This window comes from Pleurodeles waltl, chromosome 2_2 (genome assembly GCF_031143425.1).
Source record: "Pleurodeles waltl isolate 20211129_DDA chromosome 2_2, aPleWal1.hap1.20221129, whole genome shotgun sequence".
In the NCBI taxonomy this organism is placed as follows: Eukaryota; Metazoa; Chordata; class Amphibia; order Caudata; family Salamandridae; genus Pleurodeles; species Pleurodeles waltl.
Genome location: NC_090439.1, coordinates 498,537,226 through 498,555,395, shown reverse-complemented (window position 1 = coordinate 498,555,395; position 18,170 = coordinate 498,537,226). Strand labels below are relative to the sequence as shown.

The 18,170-nt window shown below is 45.7% G+C and overlaps 1 protein-coding gene across 1 annotated transcript in view; it reads left to right on the top strand.

The window, feature by feature from the left end:
* The window catches only part of USP14 (ubiquitin specific peptidase 14), a 372,282-nt gene that overhangs the window by 142,983 nt on the left and 211,129 nt on the right, over positions 1 to 18,170 (top strand). Inside the window, exon 10 of the mRNA XM_069219990.1 lies at positions 769 to 883. Coding sequence (XP_069076091.1) covers positions 769 to 883 — 115 coding nt within the window. The remainder of the gene's footprint in view (positions 1 to 768; positions 884 to 18,170) is intronic.

Genomic DNA, 18,170 nt, shown 5'->3' with positions numbered 1-18,170 from the left:
TGGTGCCAGGGGTTGGGGTCCGACGGGGCACTTCAACTACATTTGTTTTCGTCCGAACAAGACCGCTCTCTCTCACTCGCTGAGCCACTGACATCCCAGTCACTCCATTTATTTCCTGTTAAACTTTCACACAGATCTCCCCAAGCTTATATGTCTGTGTGCAATTTGCCATCTATTCTCACCAGCCTGAGGTGTATTTCCTCAAAAACGGACCACTCAAAATGTCCCAGACCCACGAAGCCTCGTTGGGTGTCCCCACTCGGATCTAAGTAATGGCGACCTGCCTCTGAACCAGCACCAAGGCCACTTGGAGAAAGCTGTATGTCATCTTACCCTTCTTAGCCATATTTCCTGTCAGGCAATGCTGCGGTGCCATTAAGGTCATAGACTTTGCACTCTTTCCACCACTGCTGACCAGAAGAACCCCACTGCCGTGCAGTTCCATGCCAAGTGCATAAAGTCGTCTTCTTCCCTCTTACATCGGGGGCATGACGAAGCCCAGTCCGCATCATGTGATTGAAAATAGGGTTGATGGTCGATCTTCAATTCAGATGAAATGTTTTTATTGACTTTGTGTTTCAGTTTAACAGTTTTGAAATTGATTTTTTTTTTTTTGTTGAAAAAAGAAATTGTTTATTGACCCACTATCCCATTAGATTAATGGGCCAAATTCAAACAATTGTTTTGCCTGTTTGGGCATACTTCTGCCTTGAACAGTATCCTTTTTCAAGCTGTGCACCACTTTTCCCTTAACTTTTTTTCTTTAAGTATGAAATGTACAGAAGCTGAGGAGGAAGAACCAGCAAAGGGTACAGAGAACCAGCTTCAACTCAGCTGTTTTATAAATCAAGAAGTTAAATACCTTTTCACAGGGCTGAAATTGGTGAGCAGTGTGACCTCATTTGTACCGCAGTTGGTGGCTTACGATGTTATAGATATTGATGTTTTTATGTGAATCCTTGTTGTGAGTAATAAGGCTGAATTTATATTTTTATTTTTACGTACATGGTTTGTTATGGTGCAGACCGGGTAGCAAGTGCATCGGAACGCTGTGCAGAACAAAAATATTTACAGATTAGAAAAATAAGTAACATCACTGCTGCATAAATTCAGGAAGGTGTAAGTGCACTGCAACGCAAAAATGTATGTTTTAATGCCTGCTGTAAACACAAATATTTTGAGTAGTAATAGGAGTGCTGAACGTCATATATGACGAAATCTTTAACATACAACAATAGGTAACCAGTCTTTTTATGAGAAGAGGATAAAAAGGTCTACCCATTAAAAAATACTAGAAATTCATACTTGATGGAGTAGTTGTGGACATAACTAAACTATCTGAATAAATAATGAGTAGACCAACTCAACCAGCCTGTTATTGTTTAAATTACTCAGCTCATTTATTTCCATAGTTAATTTGGAGGTAATACTTAGTTGAGAAAGGCAAATATGGTGCCAGGTGAAACATTTTAATGTAGCAAGTAAATTGATACATCTGCAGTGTGCTAATACTTGAACGAGTATTCCAGAAGGAAAAGTAAATTACATGTTAACTAGAACTTGTGTCCTTGCTCCTTTCCATTCTAAAGTTTGGGAACACATTTTTACCTAGTTGTCGGATTGAAAACCGTTAAACTTTTTTGCATGTCAGTACCAGTCACACAAGGGTGCATAATACATGGCATGGCCCCTTCCCCACCTATGTGCTCACTGGTTCATATTGGCTCTTTAAGTAGAACTCTATGGATCGAAATCTGCTTCTCTTATGTTCAACAATTTCCTAAAGTGTAGCTGTGGCATGTCAGATAAGTTATTTTTTTTTTTTATTTTTTTTTTTTTTAAACTTGCCGTTCATCCCATTCCTCTTTCATCGTGTATAGCTGATGCCTCAACACACTGGGATCTAAAATATGCATGGGGTACATTATCACTAACCTTTTTAGACTTCGACTCTTGTCACTGATAGCCAGATAATTTAGGTAACCATGTGTAATGCTGGCTACCCTGAAATTTAAATTGTAAGTCGTTACCCAACTGTTTTGTACAATAGTAAAACATGGCCAGTGCTTGATATTGTTTTATGTGATGCCATGGTTTTATATAACAGATGTGCTGCTCTGTTGACATTTTGGGGCTAGCCTGATTTTTGGCAAGAGATCTGGCGGATAATCTTTTCCATTTTGTCTTTTCTTTGGGTGGCAGTATATCTGGCAAACAATACTGTGTACTCATGGTTTCCCCTGAGAGCCGCGCATTGGCATGCATGATTGCACGGATTATCCATGCAGATGCCTGTACATTAATTTGTTTTCTAATTTTAGGAGTTAACAAACTTCTTGTTGAATATTTGAGCATAGTCTAGATTTACTGTGTCAAAACTGCCTTTGTTGAGGCATTCAAGTGGAACTTCTTGCGTTGGGTGGGCTTTGAATCACCAAACACATGTAGATGTGGGCCAGGTTTTGGATCACTCAGTCCCTCCCTTTCTGTTCATTGGAGACAACTCTCCCCCAGCAGATGGTCTTGATGGGGAGAAAGATCTACATTGTAGGACGTTGGCTCTGTATATACTATCTCAAAGTAAGAGATAGTGTGCACAGAGTCCAAGGGTTCCCCCTATAGGTAAGATAGTGGCAAAATTAGATAATTCTAATGCTCTATTTTGTGATAATGTGGTCCAGCAGTAGGCTTATCAGAGGGAAGTGTTAAGCATTTGTTGTACACACACAGGCAATAAATGAGGAACACACACTCAAAGACCTACTCCAGGCCATTAGGTTTTTATGTTGCAAAATATATTTTCTTAATTTATTTTTTAGAACCACAAGTTCAAGATTTGAAGTAAATACATAAAATGCAAGGTACTCCACACAGGTAAGTTAGAAACTTTGAATTAGAGCATTAGCATACATAGTTTTAGTAAAATGGCAATAAGCTGTTTTAAAAGTGGACACAGTGCAAAAATCAACAGTTCCTGGGGGGAGGTAAGTAATGGTTAGTTTGTGAGGTAAGTAAGACACTTACAAGTCTCAGTTCCTGGGCAAAGGCAGTCCACCGTTGGGGGTTCAAGGCAACCCCAAAGTTGGCACACCAGCAGCTCAGGGCTGGTCAGGTGCAGAGGTCAAAGAGGTGCCCAAAACACATAGGCGCCTATGAAGGACAGGGTTGCTCCGGTTCCTGCCTGCCTGCAGGTAGGTACCTGCATCTTCGTTGAGCAGACCAGGGGAGTTTTGTAATTCACTCGGGGGGGCACAAGTAGGCACACAAACACACCCTCAGCGGCACAGAGGCGGCCGGGTGCAGAGTGCAAAGCAGGCGTCTGGTTTGCAATTGAAATCAATGGAGGGACCCAGGGTTCACTCTAGTGGTGCGGGCAGGTCACAGGGGGGCTTCTCGGGCCAGCCACCAACTGGGCTAGGCAGAGGGTCGCCTGCGGGTCACTCCTGCACAGGTTCGGTTCCTTCTGGTTCTGGGGGCTGCGGGTGCAGTGCTTGGTCCAGGCGTCAGGTTCCTTATTACAGGCAGTCGCGGTCAGGGGGAGCCTCTGGATTCTTTCTGCATGCATCGCTGTGAGGGTCGTCTCTGGCTACTCACGAGGTCACAGTCGCCTGGGAGTCCTCCCTGTGGTGTTGTTTCTCTGGAGCTCGAGCCAGGGGTGTCAGGTGCAGAGGGTGAAGTCTCACGCTTCCCGCGGGCAGAGTGAGTCTTTAGAAGTTGCAATAAAGTTGCAACGTTGTTGTTTGTTGTTGAGCAGAGCCGCTGCTCACAGGAGTTTCTTGGTCCTTTAGTTCAGGGCAGTTCTCGGAGGCTTCAGAGGTCGCTAGTCCCTGTCTGATGCGTCGCTGTTGTAGTTTTCTTCGAGTCAGAAGACAGGCCAGTAGGGCTGGGGCCAAAGCAGTTGTTGTCTCCGTCGTCTCTGCAGGGCTTTCAGGTCAGCAGTCCTTCTTGTTTCAGGTTGCAGAAATCTGATTTCCTGGTGTGTTTAGGTCAGGAGGGCAGTAGCCAATGGCTACTGTCCTGGAGGGTGGCTACACTCTCTTTGTGTCCCCTCCCTGAGGGGAGGGTGCACATCCCTAATCCTACTGGGGGAATCCTCCAAAACCAAGATGGTGGATTTCTAAAGGCAGGGGTCACCTCAGCTCAGGGCACCTTAGGGTCTGTTCTGACTGGTGGGTGACTCCTTGTTTTTCTCATTATCTCCTGCAGCCTTGCTGCCAAAAAGTGGGGGTAGTGGCCGGAGGGGCGGGCATCTCCACTAGCTGGGGTGCTGTAACAAAAGGCATGAGCCTTTGAGGCTCACCACCAAGTGTTACCTTTCCTGCGGGGGGGGGGGCTTTGTTTCTGTCATCCGAGAGCACAAAGGCTCTCACCCCAGGGGGGCAGAAACTCGTCTCAGTGGCAGGCTGGCAGAGACCAGTCAGTCCTGCACTGAAGGATTGGGTAAAATACAGGGCTATCTGTGTGCATTTTGTAATAAATCCAACACTGGCATCATTCTGAGAAGTTTGATTCCATACTTCCCAGTATTCAGTGTAGCCATTATGGAGCTGTGGACTGATACCTTTTATAAGGGACTTATCTGTGTGCCAGGGATGTGCCTATTGTGGAACAATGGTACATTTTTAAGTGAAAGAACACTGGTGCTGGGGCCTGGTTAGCAGGGTCCCAGCACACTTCAGTCAAGTCGGCATCAATATCAGGCAAAGAGTGGGGGGTAACTGCAACAGGGAGCCATTTTCCTACATATGCGATCTAGTCTGAGTATTCCTTTTACTAGCGGAGAAACCAATGTCCATACTAAGCATGCAGCTGGAATAATGAGGGGTTCTGGACAATCACTGCAAAACAAGACTTATCAAGGGTCTTCTATCCCAGTCCAGATAACATCTGAGAAACGCTGAGCCAATTTGTAAGAAATAAAGTTGCATGTCACTTGTTGCCAGGTCCACCTGACTACAAACTGAGTTCCCTGTAAAAGATAGAATTTGTATTTAAAAAAAAGCCAAGCTCACTTCTATGTGGGCTCATGGACTTCAAACACCCTTAGGCCCTATGGCATTGATTGCTTCTGTCCGCCATCCCCTCACAAAAGAAGGGAATCTTAATCTATTATTGGTTTATTAACTTGGATAAGCTGGCTTGGTTTAGACTGGCTTGAGGTTACAATAATTAATCATGATGCTTCCACACTATTCCATGGTACTTTTCACATCCGTGTAGATGAGGGTCCTTACATCAGAGCAGTACTGGGGGGCCTACTGATGAAGTCACTGTTGTTCATCTAAACCAAGGGCTTAAGAAAGAAACTCTTATGTGTATTTATTTGGTTTGAACTTCATGCAGAAATACTTTACAAACATTGCTTCAAAAGGAAGTATTTTTAACTTTTTCCTATCAAGATAGAGGACAGTAAAACAGAATACCAGATTGAAAGTAGTCTAACAAAGAGACTCCACAGGGTAACGTCTTTATTTTTATTTCATAGTTTCTGAAACTCCACCCCCTTTATCTCCTCCAATACCTAACTGCTTGGCCTCCAGTCACAGAATGAAGTACCACCAAATACCACCTGCTGAATTTTCTTCATCTCTGAATCAGTGCAAGAGCCCAAATGGCCAATGGCCAAACTGGTACAACAAATTTTCATGTACCACCAGAAACCTCATTTGTTTAATCTTCACTGGTGGAGTGCAATGGTGAATGCCTCAACAAATTGTAATTGTGTATATATTTGTTAGATCAGTGGTTCCCAGCCTTTTTACTTCTGTGGACCCCAACTTTATCATTAATGGAACCCAGGGACCCCCACCGAATCATCATTGGAATCTGGGGAACCCCCACTGAGTCATTACTGGAAGTTTGGGACCTAATTTGTCAATATTTATTAATATTTTTTAATTTTTTAACCGGTCGTGAACCCCCTGAGAAGGCTTCACGGACCCCCAGTGGTCCCCGGACCACAGGTTGGGAACCACTATTAGATGGCATGTGTAGCTGCAGATACACATGCTATGCATAGCTCTTCTGACATCTAGTGTTGGGCTCGGCGTGTTAAAAGTTGTTTTTCTTCTAAAAAGTCTTTTCGGAGTCACAGGATCGAGTGACTCCTCCTGGCGGTTTCAGTGTGCACGCATGGGCATCGGCTCCATTGTTTGTTTTCTTTCCACGGTTGGGTTCAGACATGTTTCCTCTCGCTCCGAGATTTCGATTAAAAAAAAAACCCTCAGAAAGCCTTCTTATTCGTTGGTATTGTTTCTATCGCGTTTTCCATCTAGCATCGAAACTGTAGTACCGTCGGAACCTTCATTTCTCCCTTTGGGGCGCGGGCACGCAACTCTGGTCTGTACGGGCCTACCATGTGGAAAGTCTCATGGATCGGATTCCTTTCTGATTCTGCCCTCAGTGCCACGCGAAGTACCCATATGCAGACCAACACTTGATTTGTAATGTGTGCTTTCCTCTAGACCATCGGGAGGAAGATTGCGAGGCCTGTCTATCATTTTGATAAAAGAAGACCCTGAGAGATAGCAGAGCCCGAAGACTCGAAATGGCGTTGAAAAGCAGCAAACATCTCAACGTCATGGAGGAAGAGAAGGAGCAGACAGCAGTCTCCATCCGAGACATACACTCCGAACAGGATTTGGAAGACAACAGACCCATCACAGCTGGCCTGCATGTGAGTAAGTGTGCCCCTACAGCCCTGCAGAAAAAACATTAAAAGGCCGTGGGTACACCACTGCCGGAAGGCCATGGTTCGGCCCAAAAAAAGACTGCTGGAGCGTCCTTCGGGGTCGGCGCCGAAAAAAGGCCACTCCTCCGTCCACCTCTGAGTCGAGCAAATCCATTAAAAACACCACTTCAGACTCCAGTAAAAGACCCCATTCCTCGGAGTCGAAAATTCGGCAATCTGCTTCGGAGCCGAGACATCCGACTACTTTTTTGGGACCGAAAAAGATACACACCTCGGAGCCTAAAAAAATCCTCATATACAGAGGAACAAGGACTTTCCAAAAAGTTTAAACAGATTGCAAAGCTAATCATAGAATCTCATAAGACTTTTGAAGAAGAGATTGAGATTGAACCAATATTACAGGTTATGGATGAGAGACCGTCCAGAAATCCATATTCATAAGGAGACATGAAGAATCATCACTGCACCTTTAAAAAACAAAAGAAAGCTGGCTTTCCAAGAGGAATTAGAATCTGTGCAACCACCAGCAAAGGTGCAAAAACAAAAGGAGAGGCCACTACCTCTCCATACTTATCCTCCTCAATCTCCACAGCTCTCATTCTCACTTCAGAATAGCCCACCACCATTGCCTTCTCCAACACATTCTTTATATTCACATGGAGATACAGCAGACCCATGGGACCTCTATGACCCTGGTCCCATCCCGAAAGATGATCCAGACATTTATCCATCAAAAACTTCTCCTCCAGTAGACACCACTGCATACACCCAAGTAATATCTAGGGCAGCAGCTTACCATGGAGTAGCCATGCATTCGGAGCCATTAGAAGGAAACTTTTTATTTAACACACTGTCTTCTACTCATTCAAGATACCAGTGTCTCCCAATGTTACCAGGAATGGTTAAACATGCAGACCAAATTTTTTCTGAACCTGTCAAAACTAGGATCATCACCCATAGAATTTATAAAAAGTAAAGCCTGCCTCTACTGACCCAGATTACATCACTCATCAGGTCCCTCCAGACTCAGTAGTAGTCAGTGCTGCAAGGAAAAGGGCAAACATCCAGTCATCAGGAGACGCACTTCCTCCTGATAAGGAGAGTAGAAAACTTGATGCAGCTGGAAAAAGAGTTGCCGCACAAGCAGCAGACCAGTGGAGAATTGCAAATTTTCAGGCACTTCTAGCCAGGTATGACAGGGCCCATTGGGACAGATGCAAGATCTTATACAACATCTCCCAAAGGAGCATCAAAAAAAGACCACGACAACTGGTGGAAGAGGGACAAGCAATCAGTAATAATCAAATAAGATCAGCCCTCGATGCTGCTGATGCAGCTGCAAGGAGTGTAAATACTGCCATCACAATTAGAAGACCCGCATGGCTATGCTCCTCTGGTTTTAAACCAGAAATTCAACAGGCAATACTTAATATGCGTTTTGACAAGAAGCACCTGTTTGGCCCAGAAGTAGGTGCCGCTATTGAGAAACTGAGGAAGGACTTGGATACTGCAAAAGCAATGGCCGCTTTATACACCACCATATATAGAGGCTCCTTTCGCAGACCACAGTTTAGAGGAGGTTTTAAGCCACAATCCTCAGATGCTTCCACCTCCCAAACAGTGCAGGGACAACAAACTCAATATCAAAGAGGTGGGCTTACAGGATCCTATAGAGGTCAATATTTCAGGAACAGAGGTAAATTCCAAACCTCTAAGCGGATCACAACACAACCTAAACAGTGACTTCCTTCCCTCCCTTCTACTCCACACATCTCCTTGGGGGGAAGACTACAGCAATTCCACTCTCATTGGCAAAATATCACCACAGACTATTGGGTATTATCAATTATCCGCAATGGCTATAGCCTAGAATTAATCCCCACCCCTCCAAACATGCCACGACAATATCACAAGTTGTCCCCAGAACACACTATTCTGTTACAACAAGAGGTACAATCTCTGCTATTAAAACAAGCAATAGAATTGGTTCCACGTTCTCATCAAGGAACAGGAGTATACTCCCTATACTTCATCATTCCCTAAAAAGACTGCGCCACCCTCAGGCCCATCTTGGACCTCCGGCCTCTCAATCTATACATCCTGTCAGATCATTTTCATATGGTAACTCTGCAGGATGTCATTCCACTACTACAAAAAGAAGATCGCATGACTGCTTTAGACCTCAAAGATGCATATTGCCACATACCCATCCATCCAGCTCACAGAAAATACCTCAGGTTTGTCATAGCAGGAAAACACTACCAGTTCAAAGTGTTGCCATTCGCATAACAACAGCTCCAAGAGTTTTCACAAAGTGTCTAGCAGCAGCCTACTTAAGGAGATAAAACATCCATGTCTTTCCATATCTAGACAATTGGCTAATAAAATCAAGCAATTTACACAATGCCAACAACACACTCATTACGTCATAAAAACCTTGCACACACTAGGGTTCACTCTAAATTACCAAAAGTCACACCTTCAACCAGCACAGGTACAACCTTACCTAGATGCTATCGTAAATACTCAACAAACCATAGCTTATCCAAATATACAAAGGATACAAGCTTTCCAAAATCTCATACAGCCAAATCTACAATACACTGTTAGCTGTGTTTCTTGCCCTAAAAGCGGTTCAACCTCTTCTGAAACAGAAGAATGTTCTCATCAAAATAGACAACATGACAACCATGTATTACTTCAACAAACATGGTGGGACACATTCATCTCAACTGTCCCTTCTATCCCAAACAATTTGGAAATGGGCAGTTCACAATCAAATTCATTTACTAACACAATACATTCCAGGGATAGATAATCATCTAGAAGATCTAAGCAGAAATCACCAACAAACACACGAATTGGAGATTCACTACCAAGTACTTCAAAAGTACTTTCAAAAGTGGGGAACACCAGACCTAGATCTATTCGCAACAAGCGAAAACGCAAAATGCCAAAACTTCGTATCCAGATACCCACATCCCCTATCCAGGGGCAATGCTGTATGGATCAATTGGTCAGGGATATTTGCTTACGTATTCCCTCTCTCCCATTCCTTCCCCTTCTGGTCAGCAAACTACATCAAACGTCACTCACCAAGATACTCATAGCACCAACGTGGGCACGCCAGCATTGGTACACAACACTTCTAGATCTGTCTGTAGTACCACATTCCAAACTCCCAAACAGACAAGATCTGTTAGCACAGAACAAAGGTCAAATCAGGCTTCCAAACCCCAGTGCACTCAAGCTAGCGATTTGGCTCCTGAAGTCATAGAATCTGGTTATCTAAAGCTTCCACCAGAATCTATGGCAGTAATTATACAAGCACGTAAGCCTACTACTAGACAATGCTACGCAAACAAGTGGAAAAGATTTGTTTCTATTGCCAATCTAAAAACATCGATCCACTTACAGCATCTATAAAACATATTGTTTGCTATTTACTTCATTTGCAGATATCAAATTTGGCTTTTTCATCCATCAAAATACACCTAACTGCAATATCTACATACTTACAGACTATTCAGCACACTTCTCTATTCAGAGTTTCCATGATTAAAGCTTTCATGGAAGGATTAAGATGCATTATTCCACCTAGAACACCACCTGTTCCACCGTTAAATTTAAATATAGTACTCACCAGACCCATGGGACCGCCTTTTGAACCCATGCACTCTTGTCAAATACAATTTCTAACATGTAACGTCGCCTTCCTTGTAGCTATTCCCTCTTTAAGAAGAGTTAGTGAGATACAATGTTCACTATTGAGGAACCATTTTTCCAAGTACACAAACCTAAAGTTGTACTTGGAACAAATCAAAAATTTCTACCAAAAGTAGTATCTCCTTTTCACATCAACCAAACAGTGGAATTGACAGTCTTCTTTCCACAGCCAGAGACTGTGGCAGAAAGGGATCTTCACACCCTAGATCTCAAAAGAGCTCTTATGTACTATATAGATAGAAGTAAAGATTTTAGAAAAACAAAACAACTTTCTGTTGCTTTCCAAGAACCACATAAAGGCAATCCTATATCAAAACAAGGTTAAGCAAGATGGATTGTTAGATGCATACAAACATGCTACATAAAAGCAATAAGACACCTTCTGATCACTCCTAAAGCACATTCTACAAGAAAGAAGGGTGCATCTATGGCATTTTTAGGGAACATACCAATGGTTGAGATAAGTAAAGCAGCCACATGGTCAACTCCCCATACTTTTACAAAACACTACTGTTTTCTCACAGCAACAAGCCACTATAGGCCAGGCTGTCTTACGGACATTATTTCAAACAACTTCAACTCCTACAGGCTAGCCACTGCTTTTTGGGAGGACTAACTGCTTTATAGTCTACGCATAACATGTGTATCTGTAGCTACACATGCCATCGAACAGAAAATGTCACTTACCTAGTGTACATCTGTTCGTGGCATGTAGTGCTGCAGATTCACATGCACCCTCCCTCCTCCCCGAAAGCCTGTAGTCGTTTTACACTTCTACATATGTTTATACATTTACATTTGCATGGACATCTCTTTGTATTCCTATACTCTATCACTCCTTCCTTCACCCTTTCTGGAAAACAATCTAACAATGGAGTCGACGCCCACGCGCACTGAAATTGAGAGGAGTCGTCACTCGATCCTGTGACTCCGAAAAGACTTCTTAGAAGAAAAACAACTTGGAACACTCCAAGCCCAACATTAGATGTCGGAAGAGCTATGCATAGCATGTGAGTCTGCAGCACTACATGCCACGATCAGATGTACACTTGATAAGAGACATTTTTCATATCGCCTAGTACCCCTGACGAGGTGTTGACGCATTTTTCTGCGAGTAGCGCATGTAGGAAGCTGGCTCTGTATATACCATATCAAAATGAGATATAGTATGCACAGAGGCTTAACAGAGACTAAAGTAGATAATACTAATGCTCTCTTTCGTGGTAGTGTGGTCGGGCAGTTAGGCTTATCAGAGGGTAGTGCAAAGCATTTATTGTGTACACACACAGTCAAGAAATGAGGCACACACTCAATGACTAATTCCCAGCCAATGTATTCATATTGGAAAAATATATTTTGTTACTTTATTTCTAGAACCAAAAGGATCTTGTTGCCTGTAAGTAAATTTGTAAGAAAGTATCAAACATAGGTATCAGTAGCACTTTATTTAGATTTGGCAAAGAAAATGGTTTACCGGAAAGTAACACTTTTCACTTTTAAAAGTTGACAGTACAATTTTCATAATAATCTTTTTTTGGGGGCTGGGAGGAGGAGGAGTGTTAGTGCAGTTTTGGGATAAGTACTCGACTTACAGTTCCAGTCTACAGGGGTTAGGATGTCCACTGGTCAGTGTTCAGGATGACCCCAAACTTACACCACGAGCAACACTGGGCTGACCAGGTGTGGAGGTTGAAGTTAAATTTAGAATGGGATCCTACAGAGACTGGGGGCACTCTGAAACAGATCTGCTAGCAGGTAAGTACCTGTGACTTCAAAGGGCAGATCTGGGAGGTTTAGGTGAGCAGTGGGGGGGAACCACAGGTCAGCACCAAACACACACCCTCAGCGGCACAGGGGAAGCAGGGTGCAAACACAGCGTCGGGCTCCCAATGCTTTTTATTAGGGTGATCCGGGGGTCACAAAGGTGCTGCAGCCTGGGTCCAAGGGTCTGCTCCAGGAAACCACAGGCTGGACAAGGAGGGTCACCATCTGAATGTTCCTTGACTGTTGGTCGGATTCCCCAAGGGCAGGGGGCTGCGGGTTCAGGAGTATCTTTAGGTGTTGGGAATCTTCGTCCAGTTCTCTCATGGTCGGGGGTTCCTCTGGATTTAGGCTGCAGTCTTCATGTTGGCCAGGAGGGGTCAACCTATGGTGGACACAAGGTCAGATTTGCTTGGGGACCTACTCTATACCAGTGGGCCACCTAGACATGGGCGTTGGGTGCAGAGTGGGCAGGACTCTCGGATCCAGGGCAGTTCTAGAGTCCTTTTGGAGGGGTTACTCTGGACAGGGCCGCTGTCCTATGGAGTTGTTGGTCCTTTGGTGGGCAGGTAGTCAACTGGGGGTTTGGAGAGGTTGCTGGTCCTGTTGGATTCGTCACCTTTTGGTAGCAGTCTTTGAAGTTGCAGACAGGCCGGTACGACTGGGCCAAGTTAGTTGTTGTCTGTTGGCTTAGCAGTCCTCCTCCTGTCTTCTTGTTGAGGTTGCCAGGAATCTGGTGAGCTAGTGTAGGAAAGTACCATCTTGCCTGGCATGTCACCCCCATTTTTACTGTATGTATGTTTGTTTTTGCCCATGTGTCACTGGGATCCTGCCAGGCAGGACCCCAGTGCTCATAATGTATGCCCTGTATGTGTTCCCTGGGTGGTGCCTAACTATCACTGAGGCTCTGCTAACCAGAACCTCCGTGTTTATGGTCTCTCTGCTTTTTAAAATGGTCACTGCAGGCTAGTGACTAATTTTACCAATTCTCATTGGCACACTGGAACACCCTTATAATTCCCTTGTATATGGTACCTAGGTACCCAGGGTATTGGGGTTCCAGGAGATCCCTATGGGCTGCAGCATTTCTTTTTCCAGCCATAGGGAGCTCAGACAATTCTTACACAGGACTGCCACTGCAGCCTGAGTGAAATAACGTCAATGTTATTTCACAGCCATTTTCACTGCACATAAGTAACTTATAAGTCACCTATATGTGTAACCCTCACTTGGTGAAGGTTAGGTGCCAAGTTACTTAGTGTGTGGGTACCCTGGCACTAGCCAATGTACCCCCACATTGTTCAGGGCAAATTCCCCGGACTTTGTGAGTGCGGGGACACCATTACACGTGTGCACTACATATAGGTCACTACCTATATGTAGCATCACAATGGTAATTCCGAGCATGGCCATGTAACATGTCTAGGATCATGGAATTCCATGCATCCCCGGGCCCCTAGCACAGAACCCGGGTACTGCCAAACTGCCTTTCTGGGGTCTCCACTGCAGCTGCTGCTGCCGCCAACCCCTCAGACAGGTTTCTCCCCCCCTGGGGCCTGGGCAGCCCAGTCCAGGAAGGCAGAACAAAGGATTTCCTTTGAGAGAGGGTGTTACAAGTCTCCCTTTGGAAATAGGTGTGAAGGGCTGGGGAGAAGTAGCCTCCCCCAGCCTCTGGAAATGCTTTGATGGGCACAGATGGTGCCCATCTCTACATAAGCCAGTCTACACCAGTTCAGGGATCCCCCAGCCCTGCTCTGATGCGACACTGGACAAAGGAAAGGGGAGTGACCACTTCCCTGACCAGTACCTCCCAAGGGAGGCGCCCAGAGCTCCTCCAGTGTGTCCCAGACCTCGGCCATCTTGGATTTAGAGGTGTTGGGGCACAATGGACAGCTCTGCCCCCTCCTGATAGGTGCTTACCTCTTTTAGTAGCCAAGCCTCCTTTTTCAGTAGCCAAACCTTCTTTTTTGACTATTTAGGGTCTCTCCTCTGGACTATTCCTCAGATAACGAATGCAAGAGCTCACCAGACTTCCTCTGCACTTCCCTCTTCGACTTCTGCCAAGGATCGACCGCTGACTGCTCCAGGACGCCTGCAAAACCGCAACAAAGTAGCAAGAAGACTACCAGCAACATTGTAGCGCCTCATCCTGCCGGCTTTCTCGACTGTTTCCTGGTGTTGCATGCTCTGAGGGCTGTCTGCCTTCACGCTGCACTGGAAGCCAAGAAGAAATCTCCTGTGGGTCGACGGAATCTTCCCCCTGCCAACGCAGGCACCAAACTTCTGCATCACCGGTCCTCTGGGTCCCCTCCCATCCTGACGAGCGTGGGCCCTGGCACACAGGAGCTGGGTCCAAGTGTCTCCCACAGTCTAGTGGCCCTTCTGTCCAAATTTGGTGGAGGTAAGCCCTTGGCTCCCCACGCCAGACAGTAATCCTGTGTACTGCATGATCTGCAGCTGCTCTGGCTTCTGTGCACTTTTCCAAGGATTCCTTTATGACCAGCCTAGGCTGGGTCCCCAGCACTCCATCCTGCATTGCCCACCTCGCTTAGTTAGACTTCGACGGACCCTCCTTTGTGACTCTAAGTCAACCGATGTCCCCAGATCTTCTAAGTGCCTGTTCCGGTACTTCTGTGGGTGCTGTCTGCTTCTGCGGGGGCTCTCCGAGTTCCTGAGCGCCCCCTCTGTCTCCTCCACTAAGGGGCGACATCCTGGTCCTTCCTGGTCCCCAGCAGCGCCCAAAATCCTCAACCGCGACTCTTGCAGCTAGCAAGCCTAGTTTGCGGTCTTTCTGCGTGGGAACACTTCTGCATCCTCCAGCACGCCGTGGGACATCAAAGGAGAAGTTCCTGGCACCTTCCGTAGTTGCAGAGTCTTCGGGTTCTTCCACCCGGAGGCAGCCCTTTTTGCACCTTCATCCGGGGTTTAGTGGGCCCCTGCCTCCCCTGGACACTTGCATGACTCTTGGACTTGGTCCCCTTCCTTTACAGGTCCTCATGTCCAGGAATCTGTCTTCATGTTTTGCTGGTGGTTGTGGTTCTTGCAGAATCCCCTATCTCGACTATACTGTCTTTCTGGGGTAGTAGGGTAACTTTACTCCTACTTTTCAGGATCTTGTGGTTGGGTATCTTGGACACCCTTAGTGTTTTCTAACAGTCCCAGCGACCCTCTACAACCTACAATAGGCCTGGGGTCCATTCGTGGTTCGCATTCCACTTTTGGAGTATATGGTTTGTGTTGCCCCTAGGCCTATTTCTACCTATTGCATCCTATTGTGATTCTACATTGTTTGCACTACTTATCTTACTGTTACTTATCTGTTTTGGGTTTGTGTACATATAATTTGTGTATATTACTTACCTCCTAAGTGAGGGTATCCTCTGAGATAATTTTGGCATATTGTCACTAAAATAAAGTACCTTTATTTTTAGTAACTCTGAGTATTGTGTTTTCTTATGATATTGTGCTATATGATATAAGTGGTATAGTAGGAGCTTTGCATGTCTCCTAGTTCAGCCTAAGCTGCTTTGCCATAGCTATCTTCTATCAGCCTAAGCTGCTAGAAACACCCCTATTCTACTAATAAGGGATAACTGGACCTGGCACAAGGTGTAAGTACCACAAGGTGCCCACTATAAGCCAGGCCAGCCTCCTACAGCTAGGTTCAGGGGTTTCCCTAAATACTAGATTTAGGGGTGTTACAGGGGTCAGATGGCAGTAGCCAATGGCTATTGTTCCTGAGGGTGGCTACACCCTTCATGTGCCCACTCTTTGGGAAGGGGTGCACGTTCCTAACCCTATTGGTCCCTGTCTCCAAACCAAAATGGAGGATTCTGCAGGAAGGGGGTCACTGCAGCTCTGGACACCTTATGGGTGGTCCTAGCTGGAGTGGTTCTTCCTCCCTGTTTTTCCTAATTTTCCCACCAGACTTGCTGCCAAAATTGGGGCTTTGTTGGGGGGAGGGCATTTCCACCAGATGGAGTGCCCCTTGGGCACTGTAACAGGAGGCCTGAGCCTTTGAGGCTTGCATCCAAGTGTTACAGTTCATAAAAGGGGGGCAGAGGGTGGTGTGAAGCACATCCACTCAGAGCAGGCTTTGTTTCTGACTCCAGAGAGCACAAAAGTCTTCACCAGTGGGATCAAAAACTCATCTTTTAGTGGCAGGCTGGCACAGACTAGTCAGTCTTGCACTAAAGGGTTGGTTAAAATTCAGGGGGCATCTCTAAGATGCTCTCTGGGTGCATTGTACAATAAAGCCAACACAAGCATCATTGTGGGTTTATTGTGCTGAGACATTTGATACCAAACTTCCCAGACTTCTGTGAAGTCATCATAGAGCTGTGGAGTTCCTGATGACAAACTCCCAGCCCATGTACTTAATATGGCCAAACTGCACTTATAGTATCTAAGAACGGACTTAGACACTGTATGGGCATATTGGTCATGCAGCTATACCCTCACCAGTGGTATAGTGCACCCTTTCTTAGGGCTTTAAGGCCTGCTAGAGGGGTGACTTCCCTATACCACAGGCAGTGCTTTGTGGGCATGGCACCCTGAAACCTTTTTTCTCCCCACCAGTACAAAGAAGCTGCAATAGAAGTGTGCATGTGCTTGGTGAGGGGGTCCCTTAGGGTGACATAATACATTCTGCACCCCCTTAAGGGACCATCCCTGATCACAGAGCCTTTGGTATGACTGGTGCCTTCTACAAAGGACTTAGCTGTGTGCCAGGGGTGTGCCAATTGTGGGAACAATGGTACAGTTTTATGGAAAGAACATTGGTGCTGGGGCCTGTTTAGCAGTATCCCAGCACACTCTGTCATGTCAGCATCAATATCAGGCAAAATGTGGGGGGTACCCATGCCAAAAGGGGCACTTTCCTACAGCATGCTACTCCGGAACCCAAAAGGAGGGAAATGTGCGATAATTTGAGTGGTGGACATGTGAGTCTGTTAGGTGGAATGAATGGAATAATGGACAGATATAAGAATCTAGAAAATGTTAGTTGGGAGATCATAGTCGTATGATGACAATTTGGATGGATAAAAGGAGACATGGAGGAGGGAGGAGTCTGTAGAAAAGGATTAGGGAGATCATTGTAGTAAAATGAGATTTCGGATGCGTCAAAGGACGGATGCATGAGGGAAGAATTTTGAGGAGTTTGGCAAATTATCGTAGTAAACTGAGTTTTGGAGTGAGCCAGTCGGGGTAGAGAAGGGAAAGCTCCAGGAAGGTTATTTCGGAGATCGTAGTAGAATGAGGTTTAGGATGAGTTTAAGAGTGCAGATAGAGGATAGATTGAGAGAGCTCTTGAGTGAGACACAGTAGTGCATTGGAGAGAGTGAATTTTATGTTCGATGGCATCTGTCGCTGTAGATACGCATGTTCTGCAATAGCTCGCCATCTGGTGTTGGGCCGGAGTGTTACAAGTTGTTTTTCTTCGAAGAAGTCTTTCGAGTCACGGGACCGAGTGACTCCTCCTTTTGTCTCCATTGCGCATGGGCGTCGACTCCATCCTCGATTGTTTTTTTTCCGCCATCGGGTTCGGACGTGTTCCTGTCGCTCCGAGTTTCGGAACAGAAAAAATAGTTAATTTCGGAAGATTTTCGTCGGTATTGTTGCGTTCGGGATCGGCGTACTTAGATTCCACACCGCATCGAAGATCGAAGAGCTCCGGTGCCCTTCGGGGTAGTTTTTCGATCCTCCGTCGGTGCCTGGTCGGCCCGACCGCGTGCTGAAGAACGCCGATGGAACGGACCCCGTTCCGTTTCTGCCCCAAATGCCACAATAAATACCCCTACACAGACCAACACTTGGTCTGCAACCTGTGCCTGTCACCTGAGCACAGCGAAGACACCTGCGAGGCCTGTCGTGCGTTCCGGTCCCGAAAAACACTCCGAGACCGTCGAGCCAGAAGACTTCAAATGGCGTCCGCACCGACAGCCCAACGGGAGTTCGAGGAACAGAAAGAAGAAGGTACCTTCTCGATCCA